The 26,534-nt window shown below is 45.6% G+C and overlaps 2 protein-coding genes across 3 annotated transcripts in view; both read left to right on the top strand.

Annotated features, from left to right (window-relative positions):
- Positions 1-678: 678 nt before the first annotated feature.
- ptger1a (prostaglandin E receptor 1a (subtype EP1)) lies at positions 679-2,037 on the top strand (the record flags this gene model as incomplete). Its single annotated transcript, XM_080522848.1, has 2 exons — positions 679-1,497; positions 1,777-2,037. 2 exons carry the CDS (start codon positions 679-681, stop codon positions 2,035-2,037), a joined length of 1,080 nt encoding a protein of 359 aa, XP_080378974.1.
- Positions 2,038-5,108: 3,071 nt separating this feature from the next.
- The window catches only part of LOC308151267 (interleukin enhancer-binding factor 3-like), a 29,295-nt gene continuing 7,869 nt past the window's right edge, over positions 5,109-26,534 (top strand). Inside the window, exons 1-14 of one of the 2 annotated variants that reach the window (XM_080524101.1) lie at positions 5,109-5,286; positions 5,586-5,703; positions 6,573-6,784; positions 7,137-7,308; positions 10,798-10,945; positions 12,354-12,445; positions 13,084-13,179; positions 13,312-13,423; positions 13,559-13,656; positions 13,873-13,987; positions 14,118-14,267; positions 15,907-16,112; positions 16,546-16,671; positions 17,295-17,429. In XM_080524101.1, coding sequence (XP_080380227.1) covers positions 5,171-5,286; positions 5,586-5,703; positions 6,573-6,784; positions 7,137-7,308; positions 10,798-10,945; positions 12,354-12,445; positions 13,084-13,179; positions 13,312-13,423; positions 13,559-13,656; positions 13,873-13,987; positions 14,118-14,267; positions 15,907-16,112; positions 16,546-16,671; positions 17,295-17,429 — 1,896 coding nt within the window. In that variant the 5' untranslated portion in view covers positions 5,109-5,170. The remainder of the gene's footprint in view (positions 5,287-5,585; positions 5,704-6,572; positions 6,785-7,136; positions 7,309-10,797; positions 10,946-12,353; positions 12,446-13,083; positions 13,180-13,311; positions 13,424-13,558; positions 13,657-13,872; positions 13,988-14,117; positions 14,268-15,906; positions 16,113-16,545; positions 16,672-17,294; positions 17,430-26,534) is intronic. The other variant, XM_080524102.1, reaches the window with a different exon arrangement.

Here is a 26,534-nt window from a genome sequence, read left to right on the forward strand (position 1 = left end):
AATCCATGGTTTTTCACATGATCATTGAGATTTGTTTGAAAGTTTGTTTGAATGGTTGATATATTTGATTTGATTTCCATGTTTAAGTGCAAGGAGAGCATTTTGTCAAGGCAGCATGTGTTATCTGCCTTATCTCAACCCTGCCGTAGGCACTGACAGTAGGGACTGAAGCTTGAGGAATGTGTCTCAATAGTTGTGTGGGCTGTCAAAGAGAACTGTTATAACTTGCCCTTCGTTCTAACCTGTCAGTGTAAACACTGTTCGAACACAGATGTTTTCAGGTTTAAAAAAGCATTTTTATAGCATGTCATTTGTGCCCTGACTATTGCTGGATACCATTCTGAATATCAATACTATCAATTATGGGGAGTTATTAATGTGTAACATCATTATTTAAGCTCTTTTATGACTTCAAATGAGGAAAAAGACGTGCAGGGTATTTAGTTTGAATCCTCTTTGCACATCTGGAATTGACTTTGTGTCCCATTAATATCGCAAGGTCATCATCAATCACCAACAACATGTACTACTACAAATTCCAATGTGTTTGACTTTCACAGCTCATTGAGAGATGAAATGTAAATAATGTTTGTACTGATTTTCCTTGCCCACCTCTGTCTCTCCGCAGACTCTCTCTGTGCGACGCCTCCTGACCTCCAGAGCCCAGTGATGTTAGCCATGAGTCACTACAACTCCTCTGGCCCCGCGGCCCCCCACCCCGTCTCCAACAGCAGCCATTGGGGGGAGATGGAGGAGAAGGTCCCCGAGCAGGGGGCTCCCGTCGCGGCCGCCCTCTCCATGACCCTGGGCATCGTCTCCAACATCGTGGCCCTCTTCATCCTGGCCAACGCCTACTCCCACCAGCGCCGGCGCTCCAAAGCCACCTTCCTCCTCTTCGCCGGCTCCCTGGTGCTCACGGACTTCGCCGGGCACGTCATCCCGGGGGTGCTGGTCCTGCGGCTCTACCTCTCCGGAGGGGGGTCGCCCTCCTCCCCCGAGCCGGCCGACGCCATGTGCCAGTTCCTGGGGGGCAGCATGGTGTTCTTCGGCCTGTGCCCGCTCTTCCTCGGCTGTGCCATGGCGGCCGAGCGGTGTCTGGGGGTCACGCAGCCTTTGCTCCACTCCTCGCTGGTGTCCACCACCCGCACTAAGGTCTCCCTCTCGCTCATCTGGCTGGCCGCTCTCTGCGTGGCCCTGCTACCCTGCTTCCAGCTGGGCTCCTACACCTACCAGTACCCGGGGACCTGGTGCTTCATTAACGTGCTGAACGACACCAGCGGAGCGGACGTGGCTTTCGTTATGCTCTTCGCCGGACTAGGCCTGGCCTCCCTGGCGGTGGCTCTGGTCTGCAACACCATCAGTGGACTCACGCTGGTGCTCGCCAGGTTAAGGAGACAACCCTGCTCCCACCGCTCGGCCAAGTCCCACGACATTGAGATGGTGGTGCAGCTGGTGGGCATTATGGTCACGTCTTGTATCAGTTGGAGCCCTCTGCTGGTGAGTAGGAGGATTCTGGGAATTCTGGAAACCTGGGGCACTCTAGAATGCTGATACTCACTCACTCACTCTAGAATGCTGATACTCACTCACACTAGAATGCTGATACTCTCTCTATCCACTGCCCTGCTTTGCCTAACTCACTGCCTTGCTTATAACAACACTGTAGTTTCACTGGATAAGGCAGCAGGCAGCCTACCCATAAAACCTTTAACAACGGCAACTCACAGGGACAAAAGTAGAATAATCGACTCACGGTTTGTCGTCCTTTGTCCCCAGATCTTCGGCCTGATGTCTGTGATGCACTCCTGGAGGGACACCATCGGTAAGGACCGCTCCACCTACGAGACCCTGATGGTGCTGGGTGTACGGCTAGCCTCCTGGAACCAGATCCTGGACCCCTGGGTCTACATCCTGCTCCGCCGCGCCGTCCTCAAGAAGATCTACCTCATCACTAAGCGCCAGGGGAGCGTGATGAGACGCTGGGAGGTCAACTCGTTCCACAGCTCAGAGAAGCACAACGCAGTCAACAGGATCTGAACCTGAGAGAGTTTGCCGACCATAGACTATTAATATGGAACGACTGCCTCTACGGTGTGTGGTCAGTGGACGGTGAGAACACTGAAGGGGTGGCCAGGGTGGAAGATAAGGTTTCAAAGCTATAGATCCAAGCCACTCAAGCCTCTCATTGTCTGGAGAGGGTGTTCAGTAGCAGGTTTTGTAGCCATCCGCAATGTGTGAACTGTAGGGAAATGTGGGGAATAACTGCATATACGCAAATAACTGCATGGTTAAATATTGTACGCATATGGGGTACATATCAAAAGCTTTCGGCCTGTGGAACATGGGCCTCCAGACTGTGGGGCTCTTTAGGACCAAGGTTGATTCTTTTATTTTTTTTCCGGCTCCTCCACACAGAACATCATTGAGTTTCTGTGTTTCTAAACCAGCAACTTGACTGGGTAGGAGACTCGCTAGCAAGTCTCTAAAACAACCTCTCAAGACACACAGACGGTTTCGAGACGATTGGAGGAGGACATCTCATAATGCATGGTGCACATTCACAGTGTTGGTCATCATTGGTAGCCTACATCTCGTGGTCGCTGAGAGTCAAGGAGGACATTCCTGGTTTCACGTAATGCCCTCTCGATTAGCAGTTGCCCGCGTTATGCTGATATGAAAGGCAGAACTGAATGTAATGAAGAATTGTACAGTTCGGTAAGACGATGACTAACTATTCATCATCCATAGCAGTGCTTCTCAACCTTGTTTTATGCCAGGAACTGGGCACATAATGGTCCTGCTCCTTTGGGGACAGCAGGTTACGTCAAATAGAAACTATTCCTGAAAAATGGGACTGAGAGTACTTAGACTTATGGGTGGCAAGCGTTATTCCTTGAGACCAAGGTTGAGAAGCACTGTGCGAACTGTGGTCGAACTGTCTTAGTGAGTCAGTGGGGGTTTTGGAATGAGTGCAAAATTGAGCCATCTATTTCTGAGGGATTCAGAGGTCTAATAGTGAATCAGCAGTTTAGAGCCAACAGTACATAATCTTAATGTGTAGATTGTAAATCATTGGATATAATAGGCTACATTCATCTGATTGTATCTCATTGTGGAATTTTATGTTATTGTTCCAGTAGTCTGGAGTTCAGACAATCAATGATGCTAATTGTCATTGTTAAACCTGTATTATCAGCCTGAGCTGTGTTATGTAAGCAATTTGCTTAAAGGGGAAAAACTATGCTTTTTCCTGAGTGTTTTTGTTATGTATAGAAAAGCTACTTCATGTCAAATATTGTACATTTATACGTATTTATTGATTGTATTATTATTTCCTCAATTGTCTGGGGACATCTAAAGAAGTTATGAAATGTAAATAAAGTTATTAAAGAAAAAAGTATTTTCAAAGTTTGATTTTCTACATGCAACAACATCTTCCCCCTTATAAAGAAATCACACAATGAAATGTGCGCAACAGTAACCATAATGATCAGCTATGCTTATTATGCTCCAGCTAATTTCTCATCTGAGCAACTGCAGACAAAATATGCTCGTGGGAGACATTCCTTTTTTCCGCAGCAACTGCGGCAAAATATGAATTCCCATATAACAATAAAGCCTAAGCATGGTGATTTAACGTCTCATAAAACTTCTCTGTTCTACAGTTGGGTTCCAACGCCCATCCGATGAATATAATATGTCTGATTTAGTGAGACTAGGCTCATCCAGATTCTAATGAGATATGGCTCCCATAGGACAGAAGCAAGGAACACAGGCTGAACGTTGTAGTTTTTTCCCTATAAAATTGTCTAAATGGAGCCTATTTTTTCCTAGCCTAAATGTCTCATGACATTTAGTACCACACACGCACAGCAGGTGGCAGCAACGCATTGTAGAAAGAGGGACAGGTTCTGATGTTGATCCTCATTGAGTATTTGTTTATTAAAAGAACAGTTCAACAACAGCTTTTTACAGATTTGTACTTAAGAGTCGGGGTTAAACATATAACGCGTCTTTATTTCTCACCATCACGAATGTTAAAAGAGTGTGTTTCTCAACCAGCAGAGAAAGTTAAAGCCACCTTTTATTAAAGCGCAAGCTTCTACACTACGTCATTGAGAAGCGACACCGCTCGGTTGGATCTGCTGCAGCAGAGGGCGCGACATTACCGCTGTGTTTACCCTCACGTGTGAGTGTTTTTAAACGTCAAAGTGTCTTGTGATGTTAGCTACCATCGTCGCCTTGTAGTCTCGTCAGTTAGTAAACACTATATTGTACAGAGATGCGAAGTTGTTGCAATTGCAACTATTGGTCGAATCGAGCGTCCACCAAATAACTTGGCCCAATGTTTAGTAGTAGCTTAGCTTTACGCATCATCAAGGATATGATAAGATGGCGTCTCCAGATTCAAAACAATTTGGTTAGCTTCATGCAATAGAGTCTAGACCAAACATGCGGCTGTTTCTACTCCACACTCATGTACTGTAGCTATCATTGTTGCTACTCGATCCCAGCTACATTGTTACTACATTGCTGCTACATTGCTGCTACATTGTTGCTACTCGATCCCAGCTCTTTGGCTTTGGGTCGCAAGCAGTATGCTAGTCTGGGGAAGCTAACGTGAATGTGGTGGCCACAGCAACAACAACACAATGCCGCTCACTCTTTTGACAATCTCTTTGCCTCTTTCACTACGCTCGTAGCGTCTGTCAACCCTAGGGAAATAGCTGCTGTGACTGACAGTTAACTGTAGAACTGACTCAAGTTGTTGTAGCGACAACAGTGAAGTGGCGTAGGGGGTGCGTGGCGTGCGTGTGTTTTTTTTGCTGTTCATCCACTGTGATAGGCTAGGTGCACGATCTCACTACTTCCTGAAAGGCAACTGGTATGAACATATCCTGTCTCACTCTATTGGTTTAATTGATTAATCAGCTGTGCACTGTGTGTTCCAACGGTTTACCGCACAGCTGATTAATCAATTAAACCAATAGAGTGAGACAGGATATGTTCATACCAGTTGCCTTTCAGGAAGTAGTGAGATCGTGCACCTAGCCTATTGTGTGCTCCATTGGGCTAAACCCGAACCCGAACTGGAATGTTTCCCCTACAGGTGTTGTTGGACACCTGTCCTTCCCCTACAGGTGGTATTAAAAGAAGAAGTGCCTTCGCAATGTCAGAGGCAGATCCAGGAACAGTTTGGGATGAGCGCCAAGCCTACGAAGAGCTCCTCTACTGGGACGGCCTGATACAGCGAGGCCATCGCCTTCTGCCGCCCGACTTTGACAGGTAACCGTCACAGGCAACAGAGAGACATTATTCAAATTCATCGGAATGCAAAAAAAGAGCAGTGCCCTCCACCCATGATTCCAACCCTAAGCTAAGAATGACAGTTGAAATGTTCCATCCACAGAGTCAAACATTGACTCACTGACTAGAATTATTCACTACATAGTTCTACAATCATACACATGACTCTTGGAACAATTGACAATGTCCTCGGTTAACCTATCAGTTAGCAGATGTGGAGTCAACTGAAGTTAGCTAGCCTAGTAATTGATTTGTAACTACTCTGTGTCTCCCTCCAGATATGAAGAACTACGTTACTGGTATGACTGTCTTTGCTACGAGGAGGAGCTATGTCAGTACCACGACTATATAAATGCCATACAGGAGATCGAACAGGACAAACGCCTCCAAACAGAGGTTTGTTTTTTTATTAATTTGTTGTTGTACGTTCTTCTAACACAACATTCACCACTAGCATTCTACATATTTTTTTAATTTTTCATGAGTGGAACTTCCTATTCCCAACAACTTCATCATTAATGGAATAAAGTCTATTTCCTCTGTATTTCCTCTTTTAGTAAGAGGCCTGTCATCATGGAGGAGCAGTTTGCACATTTTTCCTATCTTTGTTTTTCCCACAGTCTATTTGTATTTCCTAGTCATACTGGTTTTTCCAGATCCTTCATTTTAATGGAGAGCTCTTAACACTTGCTTGCTTTGCTCCTTAATATTGAAAACTGCAATTCAGCAACAACTGAGGGCTTAGGCTAAACGTTTGATGAGCTTGCGGTCTGAACCTTGTTCTATGTGCTTCTTCTTAGCCCTACAAGATCCTTCATTCTAATGGAGAGCTCTTAGCACTAGAACAGCCGTGCCCTTTTTACCGACTAAAAGAGCCGCTAGTTGGCCGCTTGTAAATTAGCCTGCTTCCTACACAGAGAAACTGCAAAATAGCTTTGTATTAGCTTATCCTGATAAGATATCCCTTGAAAATGTAAGGATGCTGGGTGGTAGAACGCACATATCTAGGAAAAGTCATGAAAGGAGGGTCCTGAAATTTGATAGAGTGCAAAGATATAACATTTTGTTTCACTCATGGCTGTTCTAGTGTTAACACTTGTTTTGCTCTGTAATATTGAAAAACTGCAATTCAGCAGCATTACAAACTGAGGGCTTCGGCTAAAACGTTTGATGAGCTTGCGGTCTGAACCTTGTTCCATGTGCTTCTTAGCCCTACGTTCCTACAGTATCACACCAACCGTCACCGTCTCCCTTACCTCTTTAAGGCCCCTCCAGTCCGCCAGCGCCCCATGCGCATCTTTGTCAGCGACGACCGTCACATGATGGCCAAGCACTCGGCGGTGTACCCGTCCCCTGAGGAGCTGGAGGCCGTGCAGACGGTCATCTCCCACGTCGAGTGTGCCCTCAAGGTCGTCTCCGACCTCTTGGATGAGCAGACGGGCGCTGGAGCAGCAGCAGCAGCTATGCAGGACGAGAGGTGAGACAGAGAGAGACAGAGAGAGAGACACAGACAGACAGACATTTCAAGGCCCTGGTGAAGTACTTCAAGTAAGTATATACTCGCTGCCATTTAGTACGTCGTTACAATGGCTGTACAGATGGACAGTGAGAAAAGACTGTCTATCGATATATCCTCAAGATGGCAACTTGACATGTTCTTATATTAGCCTACTAGTTTTACACCGGTATCACTTTGCCTCATCTAGCTTAGTGTTTCACTGAGAGTTGTGTACTGTATAGTGCATAGTGTTTGACTGTTTTCTTCCCTACCTTCCTCCCTCCATTCTCCACCCCCCCCCCCCCCTCCTCCTCCTCCATTCCCTCCCCAGTGGTGCCCAGGTCTCTCAGCGTGTGCTGCGTGGGGTGATGAGGCTGGGCCTGGTGGCCAAGGGGCTCCTGCTGAAGGGAGACATGGACCTGGAGCTGGTGCTGCTGTGCACTGAGAAGCCCACCGCCACGCTGCTCAAACAAGTGGCTGAAAGCCTCACTACGCAGATAGAGGTAGCGGACCCATATCTCCCTCTATGAAGTAAATTATGTAGTCTGTCTTTACTTCTTATTTTCTTTTTTTCCTTTTTTTTTTCTTAACGTGAGTTAACCTGAATTGTGTGATAAACAGTCAAAGACCCTCTTATGTTTTGGGGGTTGAATAACGTGACTTACTTGACTTATGCCGTTGAATCTCTTGCAGAGCAAAGGCCATCAACGACTCTTCTCCATCCATCACGGCTCTGGGCTTTCTTTTCCACCTCTCCCCAGCTGGTACCCTGCCTCTTCAACTCCGCCTCAGAGTCCCGCCTCCAGCTGTTTCTGGGCCTTCCTCTTTTCCGCTTTCCCTGTGGGTTCCATGTCAGGGCCTGTCGTGTGATGGTAGCTGCTGGTTTGCGCAGGGTGTGACCAATCCATCCCCACTTCCGTCTCCTGATCTGGCTCTCTACTGGCTCCTGGCTCCCTCTCTGCCACAGTTCCTTATTACTGATTTTATCTGGCCACCTGATTTTGAAGATGCGCCTCAGACAGATGTTGATGAAAGTCTGGATTTTCTGCAATGTTTTCTTTGTCATTCTCCATGTTTCTGAGCCATAGAGAAGGACACTTTTGACATTAGAGTTAAAGATGCGCACCTTCGTTGGAGTAACTATTTCCCTTGAGGCCCAGATGTTCTTCAGGATGATAAAGGCTGCTCTGGCTTTGCCTACCCTAGCAGTGACATCACTGTCTGTGCCACCCTGCTTGTCAATGATGCTGCCAAGGTAGGTGAAGGAGTCGACTTCTCTGATGGGTCTGTCGTCTATGATGATGGGGGTGGTGTTCGGGGTGTTAATCCTCATCAGTTTGGTCTTTTCCTTGTTCATCCTGAGGCCTGCTGCAAGGGATGTGATTGAAAGCTGGGTGGTCTTGTCCTGCATGTGGTTATAGCTGTGTGACAGGAGTGCCAGGTCGTCAGCAAAATCAAGGTCATCAAGCTGTGACCAGAGGGTCCACTGTATGCCTTCCTTCTTGCCCGCTGTGATGGTCTTCATTATCCAGTCTATGACCAGGAGGAACAAGAAGGGTGACAGTAGACATCCCTGTCGCACTCCGGTCTTGACCTCGAAACTGTCTGACGTCTGGCCTGCATGTAAGACCCTGCAAGTCATTCCCTGGTAGGTGTTCTGGACCAGGGAGATGATCTTCTCAGGGACTCCGTAGTGCCTCATTAGTTTCCACAGTGTCTCTCTGTCCACGCTATCAAAGGCCTTTTCGTAATCTACGAAATGTATGAATAGGGAGGAGTTCCACTCTATAGATTGTTCCACTATGATGCGTAGTGTGGCAATCTGGTCGGCATAGGATCTGTTACTCCGAAAACCTGCCTGCTGGTCTCGAAGTAGGGGATCAACTGCAGTTCTCATTCTCTCCAGTAACACTCTGTTCAGGACTTTGCCTGGTACTGAAAGAAGCATGATTCCCCTGTAGTTGTTGCAGCAGGTTAGGTCTCCTTTCTTTGGAATTTTTATAATAACTCCTTCCTTCCAGTTTTCCGGCACCCTCTCCTCCTCCCAGATTGTTGCGAAGAGGCTGTGGAGCATCTCCGTGGTGGTTGCGATGTCGGCCTTGATTGCTTCTGCTGGTATTCCATCCGGCCCTGCAGCCTTTCCTGACTTCAGAGCCCTGATAGCCTGTCTGATCTCTGCCCTGCTGGGTTTCTCACAATTTATTGGTAGAGGTGTATCTGCTGGTGGTATGTCTGGCCTTACTACTGGGTTTGGTTGATTAAGAACTTCTTTGAAATGCTCTGCCCATCTTCCCCGCTGATCCTGAATGCTGGAAATTGGTTTGCCCTGCTTGTCCTTCACTGGCTTACCAGACTGGTGGAACTTCCCTGCTAGCTGTCTGGTGATACTGTATAGGTCCCTCATATTCCCCTGTGCTGCTGCCGTTTCGGCCTGTGAGGCCAAACTGTCCATGTGGGCCTTTCTGTCCTTCCTGAAACCCCTCTTCACCTCCTTATTTGTCTTGCTGTAAGCTTCCTGTGCCTTTCCCTTCGCTGCTCTTGTCTTACCTATGTTTATCCTTTCCTTCTTCCCTTTCCTCTCCTTTAGCTTCAGCAGTGTTTCGGCCGAGACCCAGTCCTGGTGTTTTGTCTTCCTCCTCCCAAGGACCTCCTCGCATGTGTCCAGCCAGATCTTCTTTGACTGCTGCCACCGGGTCTCCACATCTCCCTTTCCCTCCATTCCTTCGTCCTGCAGTATCTGGAATCTGTTCTTGAGGCTTATCTGGAAACTTTTCTCAACTTCCCTGTTCCTAAGAAGTTCCAGGTCATACCTTGCTGTTGTGTTGCTGGTGTTGTGGTGTCTTTTCAGACGGAGTTTTGCAGTCATCAGAAGGAGGTGGTGGTCTGATGATACATCTGCTCCCCTCTTCACTCGCACATCTTGGCATGACCCTCTGAACCTTCGACTGATACATATGTGGTCTATTTGGTTTTCTGTTACCTTGTCAGGGGAAATCCATGTGGCCTTGTGGATTCGTTTGTGTGGGAATCTGCTGCCTCCTATGACCAGCTGGTTTATGGAACAGAGGTCTGCGAACCTTTCTCCATTTTCGTTCATCTGGCCCAGCCCATGTGCTCCCATGATATCTTCATACCCAGTGTTGTCAGCTTCGATCTTGGCGTTGATGTCTCCCATGAGAACAGTGACATCGCCCCCTCTCTGTCTGTCCAAGACACCCTGTAACTGGTCATAGAAGTTGTCTTTGTTTTCCTCTGTGCCTTCATTGGTTGGAGCATAGCACTGGATGACATTTAGCTTGATGTTCTCTCTCTGGGTGGCAAACTGAGCAGTGATTATTCTTGGGCTCACTGGTTCCCAGCCGATTAGAGAGCGCTGAGCTTCTGGAGCCAGCATGAGGGCCACTCCTTCTGTGTGGTGTGCTCCCTCTTCTGCGTGTCCTGAGTAGAGCACCATCTCCCCTGATGTTAGCTTTTTCTGCCCCGCTTGCAGCCACCTCGTCTCACTCAGTCCCAGGAGAGGGATGCCATAGGTCCTCATCTCCTGTGCTACCTGGACTGTCCTCCCGGTCTCGAACATGGTCCTGATGTTCCATGTAGCGATCTTGGTGATGGTCCTGGGGGTTAGCAGGGGGGTCGGCCTTACAGCGTCCCTTCGGCTTTGGCTGTCCGGCGTCATATACCTCCTCTGTGGAAGCCCCTCTTTCCCCAAGCCGTGATGTTTTCGTTTTGTCGTTAATGTTTCCGTAACCAGTTTAACTTGTTGTGCTGTGGAGTGGTTGGCCCCACGCGCAACCCCCACTTCTGGAGGGCCATGTGCTGCTCTTAGTCAGGTTTGCCCCACCCAAGGACGATAGAGCCCTCGGGTGAGGGTCCCCCTAAGCCCCCCCCCCACTACAAGGTGGCAGCACATCGGGGAGGCAATAAGGTTGAATAAGCCTCAGTGATAAAAAAATATTTGTATTGAATAAAACGTTATTTAACCTCCCTTTAAGGTTGTCACAGAGGACAAATATGAGATCATCCAGAGCCCCGAGGAAGCCTCCATCGTGGTCAAGAGCACCAAGGAGCCCCTCCTGACCCTGACCATTCACCTGACTTCCCCCATGGTCAGGCTGGAGGCTGAGCAGCTGGCTTCTGGAGGTATGCACTCTCTTCTGGGGCCGGCCTCCACCTAGGACTAGACACCCCCTACCCCCACCAACCTCTCAACAGGCCACTTCAGCAGCTGATCAACAGCTGATCTGGGCATCCACTCAAAGCTGCCGTGCTGTGCAGCTCCCCTGATCCCTATGCCATCTAAACTGTCTGATGGCGTCAGCTAGTGACAAGGGCAGTCAATCCATCAGGTATGAAGATCAGTGGAACTGTACAGCAGCTGCCAGTGAACAGGCAATAGCTATTGGCTCTTCATTGAGTTTGCAATTCTGACGTTGTGGTGTTAACAATGGTAACAATACGGCAATAATAATTCGCCTCTGCAATCGTTAATGCATTGTGTAATGTTTTTGATTACCCATAACACAGTAATGAACGACTTTCTCTTCATTCCAGTTAATTGTATTCAAGTTTAAAAAAGGGAAGGCTTAATGAGAATGGCAGCCAATGCGCGCATACAGATTTAATTGCATGTGTTTCTTTACCCTTAATGCAGAAATTGTACGTTGGGCTCTAGTTGTAGCAAAACTGATCGGCATGGGTCACAGGTTGGAATCTTTGACTCTGCCTGGGCAAATGAGAATTCAACCAGTCACAATCAAAGAGTACAAATTCTGTTTGTGTTGTCTGATTGTTTTTGTGTGAATGTGTGTGTGAAAGGGAGGAGAGCAGACGGTAGAGGTGAAAGGTCAGAAAGGGAGCCAAATGAAGTTTAACCAGGTCCTCAAGAGGCCTGGCCTAAGCCCTGTGCTTGGATTGAAGCCAGCCAGATTCGGGTCTAGGAACCAGCCATCAGTTTTGCTGCAGTATAGAGATTGACCCTGAATACCTTTTTTAATGCATCTATTTGACTACTACTGCCTGTGGTTCCAAATCTGATTCTCTTCACTAAGCCTTCTAGTGTGTCAAGTTTTTAGGGACGCTGGACCTTTGACCAACTGGACGCTCTCTGTCTCGGAAAAGGGGTGAAGCAGCACACCCAGGCCGAAGGGCAGAAGGAAGTGGTTTTGTGTCCCCTCACGTAGTCACATACAAAGACATCTAGAATCGTAACACTTATATTAGATGTAGGCTTAAGAAGGGTGTTATTATACCTATAACAACCCCCCCCCCACCCCCCCACTAAGGTGATAGCTGTGGTATACTCTACTCTATAATCTTCTCCGGTTACGTATAAGATAGGGCTCAGTGCTAGCTCAGCTGGGGACAAGAAAGGGAGCTACCATTCTCTCTTAATAAGATACAGTGGGGGTGGGGGGTGGGGGTGGTGGGGGGGACCTCCCTCCTTCTGCTGCTGGCGCTTTGGGAAATGCTGCCTCTCCCTGAGCTGCGAGACAGAACCCCCCTTGGTCAAACTGTACCTTGTCTTCTTACCCCACCAACCCGCCAATAGAAACGCTAACCGTCGACGATCCGCCGGACGTTCTGGACAGGCAGAAATGCCTTACCGCCTTGGCGTCCCTCCGCCACGCCAAGTGGTTCCAGGTTTGCATCCCTGTCTTTACTTGTCCATAATAAGTTGTGAGTTCTTCTGTCTCTCGATTGCCTTCCTTTTCTCCATGTATTTAAAGTGTGCCAGTTGCAAACATTATTCTGTCTTCTTGTCTCACAGCTATTGCTGATAATTGCCAATACTGTAATAACTGCTCCATTATTATCTCCATGTTTCGAAGGGTGCCTGTACAGTATACCGCCAACGCTTATTTTTGTCTTGTTATCCCATGCTGTAATTGTTTATTCCTTGGGTTAAGACAAATCATTTGTATGTTGGCAGCGATACTGCAACAATCCAATGCTCTCTTTGGGTGCAATATCTCTGACGACTCAAGTCGAATCAAAAGTCAAACGTGTATTTTCGATTTATATCGTGCTGTCCAGGAATATTGTACCCAATTTATATAAATTTCCTCATGTACAAGAACAGCACACTTTCAACTAGCTCCAAGATCCCTCCATCTTGTATTTGAATCAGTCAGTTCTAATACAAGCTCAGTGCTGAAAATACTGCCTACCTCTGGGATTTCCCTCTCTGACTTAGAGAAGTAACGTAGCTTGTTCTTGTTGCGATGGTTGTTATTGTCATTGAGTCCTGACTGAGCGCGTCATGGCTTGTGTCCCCCAAGGCTAAGGTCAACGACTTGAAGTCCGCCATCATTGTCATCCGTATCCTTCGAGACCTGTGTAACCGTGTTCCCACCTGGGCTCCTCTCAGAGGATGGGTGAGTTAGGATCCTATGTTCTTACCCCCAAGTCCTTCCTATAGTAAAAGCTCTTCTGCTATTTCCTTTGTCCAAAAGTCCTGGTGCAGCTTTCTCACCTACTGAATGATCTCTACCCTTCTCTTTGTCAAGCCACTAGAGTTGCTGTGTGAGAAGGCCATAGTAACATCCGATCGACCAATGGGAGCTGGGGAGGCCTTCCGCCGAGTTCTAGAGTGTGTGGCTTCTGGAATCCTCATGGCCGGTAAGCTCAGAGACCCACCTGACTGCTAAACACCGGAAGCCCTACTGCATATTTGCTCCGACACGGCCCTGACATTTGTTCACACTAATGTGTCTCCGCTACGTCAAACTAACTAAGATTGTCTGTTTGAACAAGATGGTCCAGGGGTCAAGGACCCATGTGAAAAGGAAAAGGTCGATGCAGTCGGCCATCTTGACGGTCAGCAACGTGAGGACATCACACAGAGTGCCCAGGTAAAGGTTTCACTGCTGGCCTGTGAGAAGGTTTCACTGCTGGCCTGTGAGAAGGTTTCACTGCTGGCCTGTGAGAAGATTCTCAAAGATATATTGAAATAACCAAGGCTATCGCCTTCCATTTGGCAAAAGACACGTGTCCAATCGTTTTTTAGATAGATAGAGTGTGCTTAACAGTTGTAACCGGAACTCATTGTCTGTGCTCTCTCCTCCCAGCATGCTTTGAGGCTGTCTGCATTGGGTCAGCTCTACAAAGTCCTGGGCATGGACGCCCTGCCACCCAGAGTGCACCGGAAGCCTATTGGACCCCCCAACCCTAGAGACTTCAAAGGTAGTGCTGTTTGCACTTCTGTGCTCCTCCTTCATGCAACTCCAGTTTCCGTGAAGGTTTTGGACCTGTGTGAAAGTATCCCGGACCCTTTCCCAAACCTCTCGTGTCCTTGTCCTCCCCCCCCCTCCAGCCCAGGTCCCACCCGGCTCAGGCTACGGCCTGCCACAGAAGAGGCCCCACAACGAGGTGGAGGAGGAAGGAGACGACAGCCACCTCAACAGCAAGCAGAGGAAGTTTCTCAAGTTCCAGAAGTATCAGAATCAGAAGTTCCAGAGAAAACGTACGCAACAGTTACATGGCCTCTTCCCTTTGTTATTGTGACGCCCGTAGCTGTCGAGAAGTGTACAGGGATTAAAGTTCTCCGTCGCTACGACGGATTTCCGTAAATTTATTCCAAGTTGCGACGGATTTATTCCAAGTTGTGACGGATTTTACCTGGTGTAATATGATTTGTAGAGGCATACAATCTATTTTGATGTTGGTATTAGGTATATAAATGATATATAATAGCCTATATAGCCTACATATAGGCCTTTATTGGCTACAACTATGCGACAGTAACAGAGCAGGGTGCACTGACGCTGAACCCCTCATAGTGATAAGTAGGTGGACAATGCGTGGTGCTGAAATAGCCGACATGCGGTTTCAAATGTGGTTTGAAAAAAGTAACGCCAGCTCAGTAAATCATTCAAACTTAATGTTTACTTATAGGCTATGTGAATGTGACTGCACCACACATGTGAACAGTAACAAAGCAAATCCAGTTTAATTTGATGAAAAACATTGACAACAAAATCGGCGCAAAAAAAAAGCTCAATCCGCTTAGCCTATGCTCCTGAAACGACAGAGCAAACACGCTACATTACTATGGAGAATGATTACAATGAGCCATTCATTAAAAATAGCAAAAATAATATTAGGCTATTAAATCTCACTTAATGAGAAAACTGGCATCTCCCATCGGTCACTATTTGTTGGCTATCTGGTGATATGGACGTCTTTGAGTGTCTAGAAAAGCGCTATAAGTCTAATGTATTATTATTATTTATTATTATTATGGACGTCACTTTAATCCGGCTTTTCTCAAGGTTTTTATGCACCAATCGATTCCTCTAGCGCGTCTTTATCGCATTCATTGACGAAAAGGACGACTCGCATGTATACGTAGGTGGAAGGGAACATTCATTGTGAGCACGTAAAATGTGAGTCTCTCACAACGGCTTTGCATTGATGAAACCAGGTAGGATGAACGTATAGTTCGCTGTCCATTCCTCTTTAAATGCCCTGTTTCCACCGTCAACTTTCCTCTTTAGACCTTTGGAGAGTGACATGATGTTTCTCTTGCTAGCTAGCAGGTTAAATGTTTAGCTAACTTCACCCGGCACGCAAACAACCAATCCAATAATAATGTGACCATGTAAGTCTGGGAGGAGGGGGGAATAATTATCAGAATAAAAGTATGTTAAATAATTATTAGAATAAGTTAGGCTGCGCTACATCGTCAGTCCACACATTTATTATTCAAAACTATGGAAAAGGGTGAAACTACGTTTCAACGTTGTTGAGAATCACAACACAAACTCGCTAGTCAAGCCAAAATGGATTGGACTGCTACCTAGTTAACTAGAACACTACTTTACATTGTTAGCAGGCTCACAAAACAAGCCGTGTTAGTTGACTAGCGATGTGTCATTGATTTTCTACAACGCGGAAATGTGTTCACATTTTTCGAAAGAAAAGTCAAAGCATTAGAACGTAGAACGGAAAATCGCACGCGCGCTTTGCGCACGGAAAGCCACCGGCCCCGATTTGGCCTGAAATTTTTTTTCCGTCAGGAGAATTTGTTTTGCTTTAATCGCTGTGGTGCTGATCAAACTCTGTCCCCTCTCCCTTTGTCTTTCTCATCGATGTCCGACCAGTGTCAGAGGAGAAGACTGAGCCTGCCACGCCCATGAATGCGCTGATGCGGCTGAACCAGTACAAATGGGGTCTACAGTACAAGCTGACGGGCCAGACCGGTCCAGTGCACGCGCCCGTCTTCAGCATGGCCGTCGATGTTGACGGCACGACCCACGAGGCCTCCGGTCCCTCCAAACGCACCGCCAAGCTCCACCTGGCCGTCAAGGTGACGGCGCTCGCTTGAGATAGGATAGAGAGTATAGTCATAAGCACATCTAGACTGGCTGGATAGGATGGCTTGACTGCAATAGACTTGATGCCTGTTATTTGGCCCTTTATCATATAGACGTCATAGGGCCAGTTTCACAGACAAGGCTTAAGCCTAATTCTAGACTAAAAAGCATCTTCAATGGAGATTTTACGTTGAAAGTTATTTGGTCCAGGACTAGGCTTAAGGCCTTGTCTGTGAAACCGGCCCATAGTGGTTTCTCCTCTCTTGTTTATTCAGTCCAATTGGAGTAATAACTTTAATAAATTCTTTAAGAATTTAACATCAAAAATGGTTTTGCAATGAATGCCTTTTGTCCTTACGGAGCTGGTCACTCACCCGTCTTCTTCTGTCTCGTCCTCCATGTTGTTTCTCTGCCTGTCAATCACAGGTCCTCCAGGCGCTGGGTCTGCCCACGGGGCCCGATGTGAAGGTGGAGAACCCTGCCGCTGGCGACGCGGCCACCGCTTCAACAGCCACGCCCTCAGCCTCAGCAAGCGAAGGGGCTGGAGACGATGTAATCACTCTCTATCCTATATCACACATCATAATAAACACTCTCTATCCTATATCACACATCATAATAAACACTCTCTATCCTATATCACACATCATAATAAACACTCTATCCTATATCACACATCATAATAAACACTCTATCCTATATCACACATCATAATAAACACTATCCTATATCACACATCATAATAAACACTATCCTATATCACACATCATAATAAACACTCTCTATCCTATATCATACATCATAATAAACACTATCCTATATCACACATCATAATAAACACTCTATCCTATATCACACATCATAATAAACACTCTATCCTATATCACACATCATAATAAACACTCTCTATCCTATATCATACATCACAATAAACACTATCATATCATCTAATAATCATTCTCTATCATATCATAATAAACACTATTATATATCAAAATAATCGCTCTCTATCCTATATAATATCATAATAATCACTATCATATCAAATCTCCTTTTGCATCCTCCAGTCCAAGTAATTTTTCCATTCATACATTTAAAAAATTCTGTTCATGAGAGTGTTTTTGGCCGGTGTTGGTGGTCATTGGACTTGACGGTTGCGTGTGTCTTCCTGTCAGAAGAACGGCCAGGGTCCCATTCTCACCAAGCACGGTAAGAACCCTGTGATGGAGCTGAACGAGAAGAGACGCAGCCTGAAGTACGAGCTCACCGCCGAGACGGGAGGCATCAACGACAAGGTCTTCGTCATGGAGGTGAGTACATTATAGACATTGAAGTAGTCGTCATCTTGTTGTGACATTTTGGTTTATCCCGCCCTTTCATCACAGTTTCTTGGGTCCAAAGAGCAACTACCGGTACTATACACACCCCGCCCCCAAGCCCACTCTTAAACTAGCAAAGCTTGCTACCAAATTTAAGGTATTTAGTGATCCTAGAACTGTTGTTTGTTATATTGAGTGGGTTTTTCGTAATATGCAGAAAAAATATGTTTTAGTGACTTGCAAGACTTCGGAATTGCCAAGTTGCAGCCCTATTCACTATGGAAGCATATAGCTGACCTAATTCAAATGCTAATGCAATATGAGATTGCAATTGCATGTTCCACTTTTGCATGCATTCTTTCAGACAATATTCAAACTCAAATGCAATTCTAATGATTTGCATTTTCATTTTCATGTACCCGATGTGCACATTCGCTGTCAATATTAAAATTATAATGCAAAGCCATTTGACATTTAATTTCCAAAGTCATGCGCTGCTTTGTAGCTGACAAAATTCAAAAGTTCATTCTAATGTGCAAATGACTTTGCAATCCCAAAATAGCATATTCATTTGCCACTTTTGCCTGCGTTATTTGAGTCAATATTCAAATTGTAATGCAATAATGTGATATGCAATTGCATTTACATGTTCTAGGAAACACATCCGCTTTACAGCTGACAAAATTCAAACTCTCTATGCAATTCGGTGATACGCAATTGCATTTACATGTTCTAGGAAACACATCCGCTTTACAGCTGACAAAATTCAAACTCTATGCAATTCGGTGATACGCAATTGCATTTACATGTTCTAGGAAACACATCCGCTTTACAGCTGCCAAAATTCAAACTCTCTATGCAATTCAAACGCATCCGGGTACTTTGCTCTCCCGTCATGTCCACGCCCCTTTTTGGGTGATAGAAGGGGAGACGTTTGACTGGCGGTCAATGGAAATTTCTGGTCTTTGCTACTTTAATCCGATAAAATAAGAAAACCGTAGTGCTTTTTAGATATTAGGAGCCCAAATCCGATGGCCAGTTAGGCAAACTATTATATAGTGTCGTTGCCGATCAATGATCGACGTCGTTATATAGAGAAAATTAATGAAATAGGGGTTGATTCATCAGAGCAGTCATACGTCATCTCCCTGTCATCAGGGATTTGTCGATCTTTGATTTGATTTGCCGTGTAAGTCCCCAGATGAGAGTGTTACATTAGTTTTCTTAAGATAGGATAATGAATAAATCTGTTCAATTGGCATTTGCCTACTGTTAATCAGTAGCCTGTATGGTGTATATGAAGATGTTATACGGTAGCTAGCTAGCTACGATTTATCATGAAAATAATGAACAGCAAGCTAGATCCAAAACTAGGGCCGGTGGAGGAGGGCAAGTGTCACATTGGACAGACTACCAAAACAGAAAAATAAAGTATCTTAACGACAGCAAAAGTGATGGATGTCAGAAATAGCCTACATTACCTGGAGATTCAATAAAGTACTTTTATATGACAGGATATGGGTTAGGGTTATATGACACCTGTAGCGAGATAGATAGATAGAGCCAAAAGTAAAAAGTCGCTGAGAGACGCAACCAGGGTCTGGCTGGTAATTGTATGATGCGCCAAACAATCCGCTGAGATGAAAAGTACGTTTTAGAGCATTTATTGAATAGAACAATCAAACTTGGCGACATACAAAAATAATCCATAAGCGATCAAAACCAGAAAAATAACAAACAATGCGTATAGAATATAGAATAGAATAGAGTATAGTACAGTTGCCTATACAATGACATTGTAGTGGTTCTTCTGAAGGTGCAAAAACAGAAAAACATATTCACATATTCACAAACATATGTTATATCACAAATATTACACAGTAGACAAATTCAAAAGCGAAAATGCTATAAAACAAGCTAAGAGACAATGAGGTCCGTGGTGTCAAGTGCAAATAAAGACAACAATATTAAGAAAATAAAAACAACTATAAAAGCAAGCTAAAAGACATGAGGTCAGTGTCTCATCTGGTTCATCAGTGGTTCATCTGCAGGGCTCGACATTAAGGCTTGTCCGCTTGTCCGGGACAAGTACATTTTATGTTCGGACAATTGGACTTCCTCCTGCAGTTGTCCGATGGACAAGTCAAAACTAAAAAAGAAATCAATATGTATTAATATCTGCAAAACATTAATTCCTCCTTCCGATCTGAATAGTAAAAAAATATATTACAAGCAAAGCGATGCCGCGCCTCATTCTCGCTGAGGCTATTTCAGTCTCTCGTAGTTCGTTATCGTCAATGTTATAGAGTAGTTCATTCATAGTTCGTAAATTCGCTCAGAGCGCCAGAGCGCACACTGCGTTCAACGTCATAAAGAGACCAAGTAATTTGATTGGACAAAAGGCATTCCATGAGTGCTGATCAGATTCCAGAGCGAGTTTACGAACGCAGCCATAGTGTAGCCTACGTTGTGGGTCGCCTGTCACTAGTGCCATTCGCGTGAACTCGCTTCTTCTCAATTCCGCTTATTTTCATGTAGTTCGATGCGATCGTATATTTTAGGTTTGAAGTTTTAAGACCAGCACATAGCAATGCGAACTTCAGAAGGACACTAATGGTAGATTTCTCAATTTGAATATAGGATACTATCCAAAAGCTAGCAAATAAGATTGCTTCCATTGGGGAGGGACTATAGTTACAAACATGTTTTGTAAATATTCATCCCTTTTGTGGCCAATCTTAATCTAAAAGGGTTAGGGTAATCACTGATTACCCCATTGTAACAATTTTAAATAATTACAAAATATCTTTTAATGAATACATTTGAAAATGAAGAATACATCATTATCAAATCAATAGTAGTCAAATGTGTTATTTGCATACACACTCACTGGCCACTTCATTAGGCACACCTTGGGGTTGGACCCCCTCTTTTGCCTTCAGAACTGCCTTAATCAGGCATGATAATCGCTCACCTTTCGTCGAAATTAGCCGTTTTGAATCCAAAATAGGTGACTTCCCTGAATCATATAGATCCGATGAGTTTTTTTTTTTTTGGGGGGGGGCGGAGCGGCCCATTAGTCTGGAACGCACGTTGAACGTTCGAACGCTAAGATTTTGATGGCCCATCAAATGCGCAGGCGTGAAGGGCTGAAACTGTAATGTGCGTGTGAAACTCCTTGGTGAAGAAATTGGTGACAGAACGTCAGCCAAGGTTTTTGTATGCTGAGAGAAGACAAGGACTGAAGTCGCAAATACTGAGATAGGAATGTAACGTTAACAAAATACAAATTGCTAGCTAACGATAGATGGCTAACTTTGGTACTAACATTTGGTACTAACATTACTAAGTGCAGTACAGATACAGTACAGATAACTACTAACGTTAGCGTTGTCAGCCTATTTTGCAAGCTTTTAGCCCCTTTCACACATAGTTCCCTGTAAATTAAATGGAATCGCAACCCAGGTCCGCCAGTGATTTTCGCCGTTTAATGAGCTAAATGCCCGAAAAATATGATGATGAATACATATAAAACTGAGGTATGATATATGGCAGTCTCAGGCGCCTGTCACGTCTCCAGTAGCTACATTAGAACTTTGCATCCTTTGATACATATAAGGATCTTGTAACTTCGCAAACAATGGCAACATTTAAATAGTTTACTCTATGTTCAACTGGAAAAGGTAGTGACAGAAGATTTTCGTGTTTTGATTTCTCTGGGAGTTCGTTAAAAATGCCTTCCCACCAAAGAACCGTGGAGCTGCGCCGTGTGAGCAGGCTGAGGGTCATACAATATTTGTATATTAAAAGCAACGCCGCGGCAGTTGAACATAGAGTAAACTATTTCAATTCTGCCATTGTTTGCGAAGTTACAAGATCCTTACATCCCGTCAAGATCCTTGATGATATAAATATGTATAAATACATATAAAACGGCACATATATGGCAGTCTCACGCGCCTGTCACGTCTCCAGTACATTAGAACTTCGCATCCTTTGATACATATGACGGGATGTAAGGATCTGTAACTTCGCCGCGGCAGTTGAACATAGAGTAAACTATTTCAATTTTGCCATTGTTTGCGAAGTTACAAGATCCTTACATCCCCGCCATATGTATCAAAGGATGCGAAGTTCTAATGTACTGGAGACGTGACAGGCGCGTGAGATATGCCATATATATCATACCTCCGTTTTATATGTATTTATCATCATATTTTTCGATATATAACGGAAGTATGATATATGGCAGATATATGGTATATATGTGTTGAGCTTGGGTGCACATGAATCGCGTATGAACAATCTCGGTATTCTCTTCAGCATGTCTCCGGTAAGTTTATTCACAGACTGACAACAGACTCGACAGTCAACGTAGTGACAACGTAGTCACATTAGGACGTACCTTCATACAAGAACAGAATAACAGTGCGACTGCTACCATAGTACACAGACTAAGGGCGTCATCAAATATATATATATATATATATTATTTTTATTATTTTAATTTTTTTATTTGCGCCCCCCCTGCAGTACTCCCCACGCCCCACATTTTGGGGAAACACTGTACTAGCTTATATTAAAGCTGCACTGTTGCGCATTTCATGAGAAGTTGTCAGTCTAGTTTCTTATACAACATATGTGTATGTTTACATGTGAACATGTAAATATACTTTATTTGCACTTAATTATACATTCATATTTTCGTTTTTGTACAGAAACAACTCACTAAAATTAACTGATTTGGAGGAAAAAAATCCACCTCTACCCCCCCATTCGGTACCATGCCATATCGTGGCTTTTGCTGAAATGACGCCACTGGTCTCGTAGCCTATTGGAGTGTGTGTGAGAGTGAGGGAGAGTGAGAGGGAGAGCTTTTGTGAGCCCGCATGTATGATGTGTCTCTTTCTGGTACCCCAATAATCTTTTTTGGCTCTCAGTCTCCGACTGCCCTAGCAGGATCCGGGTCTCATATCCTTCTCACCTTTTTCACCCCGACCTGTTTTCATGCCTGCTTAATTCTTCGTGGTATAGATTCAACAAGGTGCTGGAAACATTCCTCAGACATTTTGGTCCATATTGACACTATAATATCACACAACAGCCCGTCTGGCACCAACAACCAATGCGAGGTTCAAAGTCACTTAAATCACCTTTATTTCCCATTCTGATGCTTGGTTTGAACTTCAGCAGATCGTCTTGACCATGTCTACATGCCTAAATGCATTGAGTTGCTGCCACATGATTGGCTGATTATATATTTGCGTTTACAAGCAGTTGAAAAGGTGTACCTAATGAAGTGGCCGGTGAGAGTATAATAAATTATTATTAATATTTATTGCTTTTTCAAAATCTTTGGATTTGGACAAGTAACTTGAGCTCTCGGACAAGTACAAGATGAATGAATGAATGAATGAATGGACTTTATTTGTCATTGCTACAGTACAGGTACCAAACAACGAAATTTAGGAGGGGTGGCTCCCCTGGTGTTAGGAAAGGGGGAAAAAAACACATTTTAGAAAAAGCATAAAATCACAAGAAGGTAAGGAGCTGGTTTACATAAATAAAGGCTATGTACACAATCCACTGTACTATACTGCACAGATAGTCAACTAGGGTTGTCATATTGCACAAAAGTATTTTTTCACGTTATTTTAAAGTGTCACAGTTTGCAGGCTTGAAATGTACATGTTTGTGCCTCAGCACTAGCTGCCATACAATCCGTCTGGACTGTCCTGGGCCCAGAACTTAGGCCTTTGCTGTGTTCAGGGCCTTGACGGCCCTGTGGTAGAAGCAGTTCTTCAGTCTGTTTGTCTTAGCGGCCGGGGTCCTGTACCTCCTATTCGAGGGCAGCCTGATAAAGTGTACGTGCCCAGGGTGGGTCGGGTCCCTGGAGATCTTGGAGGCCTTCCTGAGACAGCGTGTGTTGTACAGCTCTTCCAGAGAGGGGAGGGGGGCGCCGGTGATCTTCTGTGCTGTTCTCACGACTCTCTGTAGCGCGTTTCTCTCCGCTGTTGTGCAGCTGTGGAACCAGTTGCAGATGCCGTAGGTGAGGATGCTCTCCACTAGGGATGCACCGAAATGAAAATTCTTGGCCGAGGCCGAAGCCGAATTTAAGGAAACACTTGGCCGAATACCGAATACCGAATACCGAATGTGTATCGGCAGTTTTTAATTTTATCATTGCATAAACTAAATACATTTTGCTTTTTATTCATGCTTCTCAAAGAAAGAAATTGAGATTGAAAAAAAAGAACTTTTATATATAACTTATTATAACTAATTATCGTGGGATTTAATCTCTACTGCTTTCCAGGGTTCAAGTTAATGATATTCATGATTTGTCTCTACATAGGCTTCAGAAAGTATTTAGACCCCTTCACTTTTTTCACGCTTTGAATAGATTTGCCATCAATCCACACACAGTACCCCATAATCTAAGTAAAAACGTTTTTTAATGTTTGCAAATGTATTAAAATGTAAATACAGAAATACCTCATGTACATAAGTATTCAGACCCTTTGTCACTCTTAAAATTAGGTCAAATGCTAAATGTCTTCAACAAGTCATTCAACAAGTTGAATTGAGTCCACCTGAGTGTAAGGATAATAGTTCATGTTATTTCAGAATGAATATCTTTTGTTTTTATAGTCTCTGGTTTGCATAGAAACCACCGCATGATACAGCTGCATGTCATAAACTCGTGTAGAACAGCTGAGGAGTCTGAATATGTTTTCAACAAGGCAACAACTCTGCTTCTTCCGCTACGACTGCTAAGCTAACTAGCTAGATGAGTGTAAGGTTGCGTTCGTAAAGTCGCTCTGAGAGCGCTGGAGCGCACACTGGGCCCGACGTCATAGAGAAACCGAGTCATTTGATTGGACGAGAGGCATTCCACGAGTGCTGATCGGATTTCCTGAGTGAATTTACGAACGCAGCCAGTTTTGAAAGCGCGTCGCCTCGCGCCGCGCGCCTGTTGAGAGTTATATTTAATTGTATTGCGTCATCAAAACACGGCCACTATTCGGTGGTGAACATTCGGTGTTTTCACACATTCGGCCGAATACCGAATGTGCTTTATTTTGCGATATTCGGCCGAATACATTCGGTGGCCGAATGTTCGGTGCATCCCTACTCTCCACTGCGCCGTGGTAGAAGGCCACCAGTATCTCCTGCTTGTTGTGTTCTTTCCTGAGGCATCTCAGGGTGTATAGCCGCTGTTGTGCCCTCTTGATGGTGCCTTTTGTGTTGTCCTTCCAGGCCAGGTCATCCCGCATGTGATGTCCCAGGAATCGGAGGGTTGAGACTCTCTCCACGCTCTCTCCGTCGATGAGCAGGGGCTGGATCTCGGACTTTTTCCTCCTGAAGTCTACGATGAATTCCTGGGTCTTTGACTTGTTTAGCAGCAGGTTGTTAACCTTGCACAGCTTGCTCAGTTGCTCTACCTCATCCCTGTACGCCGCCTCGTCCCCCCCGAGATACATCCCACCACGGTGGTGTCGTCTGCAAACTTTACGATGTAGTTGCTGGGGTGGACGGGGGTGAAGTCGTGGGTGTAGAGGTTGTAGAGGATGGGGCTTAGCACGCAGCCCTGGGGGGACCCAGTGCTGAGGCTGAGGGCTGTGGAGGTGTGGGGGCCCACCCGCACCCTCTGGGGGCGGTCGGTCAGGAAGTCCTTGATCCACGCACATATAGAGTGTGATAGACCCAGGTCTAGTAGTTTGGTCACTAGCCTGTCTGGAAGGATGGTGTTGAAGGCGGAGCTGAAGTCCACGAAGAGCAGTCTCGCGTAGCTGTTTCCCCTCTCCAGGTGGGATAGAGTGGCGTGGAGAGTCGTCGCTATGGCGTCCTCTGTGGACCTGTGGGCTCTGTAGGCGAACTGGTATGGATCCAGGTTGGGCGGGAGGCGTGTGAGTATGTGGGCCCGGACTAGTTTCTCGAAGCACTTCATGATGATTGGTGTGAGTGCCACCGGGCGGTAGTCGTTTAGGCAGCTCACCGTGCTTTTCTTCGGGACTGGGATGATAGTTGAGGTTTTCAGGCAGGGTGGGACGGTGGCCTGGGACAGGGACTGGTTAAAGATGTTGGTGAAAACCCCGGCCAGCTGGTCGGCGCAGTCTCTCAGCACCCGTCCCAGGACGCCATCCGGCCCCGAGGCTTTCCTGGGGTCCACCGCCTTCAGTACGCGTCTCACCTCATGCTCTGTGAGGGTGAGGCTGCTGAGAGCTGGAGAGAGTGGTGTTTGTGTTGCGGTTACCTCCGTTCGCCCCTCGTCGAACCGGGCGTAGAAGGTGTTCAGCTTTCCCGCCAGCAGGGGGTCGTCCTCTGCGGCTGTGAGCCTGTTGGCTCTGAAGTTTGTCATCTGCTGAACCCCCTGCCACATCCGCCTGGAGTCGTTGCTCAGGAGGCATTCCTCAATCTTCTCTCTGTGCTCTGCCTTGGCCGCTTTGATGCCGCGCTTTAGGTTGGCCCTGGTGGAGCTGTACAGCGGTGTGCGCTTCCCTGCGAAGAAGGCGTTGTCCCTCTCGTTGATCAGTTTTTGGACCTTCCCAGTCATCCATGGCTTCGTGTTGGGGTAGACCCGGACCCGTTTGTCCACGGTGACTGAGTTGGTGCAGTTCACTATGTGGTTCAGAACCGACGACGTGTACTGTTCCAGGTCCTCATGCTCATATTCCTGCCATAGGGTGTCATTTAGGCAGATCTGCAGTGGAGCGGACCCTTCTGGCCAGGTTCTGACAGTCTTAGTGGTGATGGGAGCACTTTTCCCCATTGTAGTGTATGCAGGAATCAGGAGGATTGACACATGGTCAGACATGCCTAGATGAGCTAGCGGACTAGCCTTGTAAGCACGTTTGATGTTGGTGTATACCTTATCCAGTGTTTTTTCTCCTCTCGTTGCACATTTCACATGCTGATAGAACTTGGGTAGTACTGCCTTCAGGTCGACATGATTAAAGTCCCCCGCTATGATGTGAATAGCCTGTGGATCAGTGCTTTGTTGGCTACTAATGACTTCATGTAGTCGCGCCAATGCTACTTTGCTGTCTGCGCTAGGCGCTATATACACACATGTAATTAGCACCGCGTTAAACT

Source organism: Nansenia antarctica (assembly GCF_963989245.1).
Source record: "Nansenia antarctica genome assembly, chromosome: 2".
In the NCBI taxonomy this organism is placed as follows: domain Eukaryota; kingdom Metazoa; phylum Chordata; class Actinopteri; order Argentiniformes; family Microstomatidae; genus Nansenia; species Nansenia antarctica.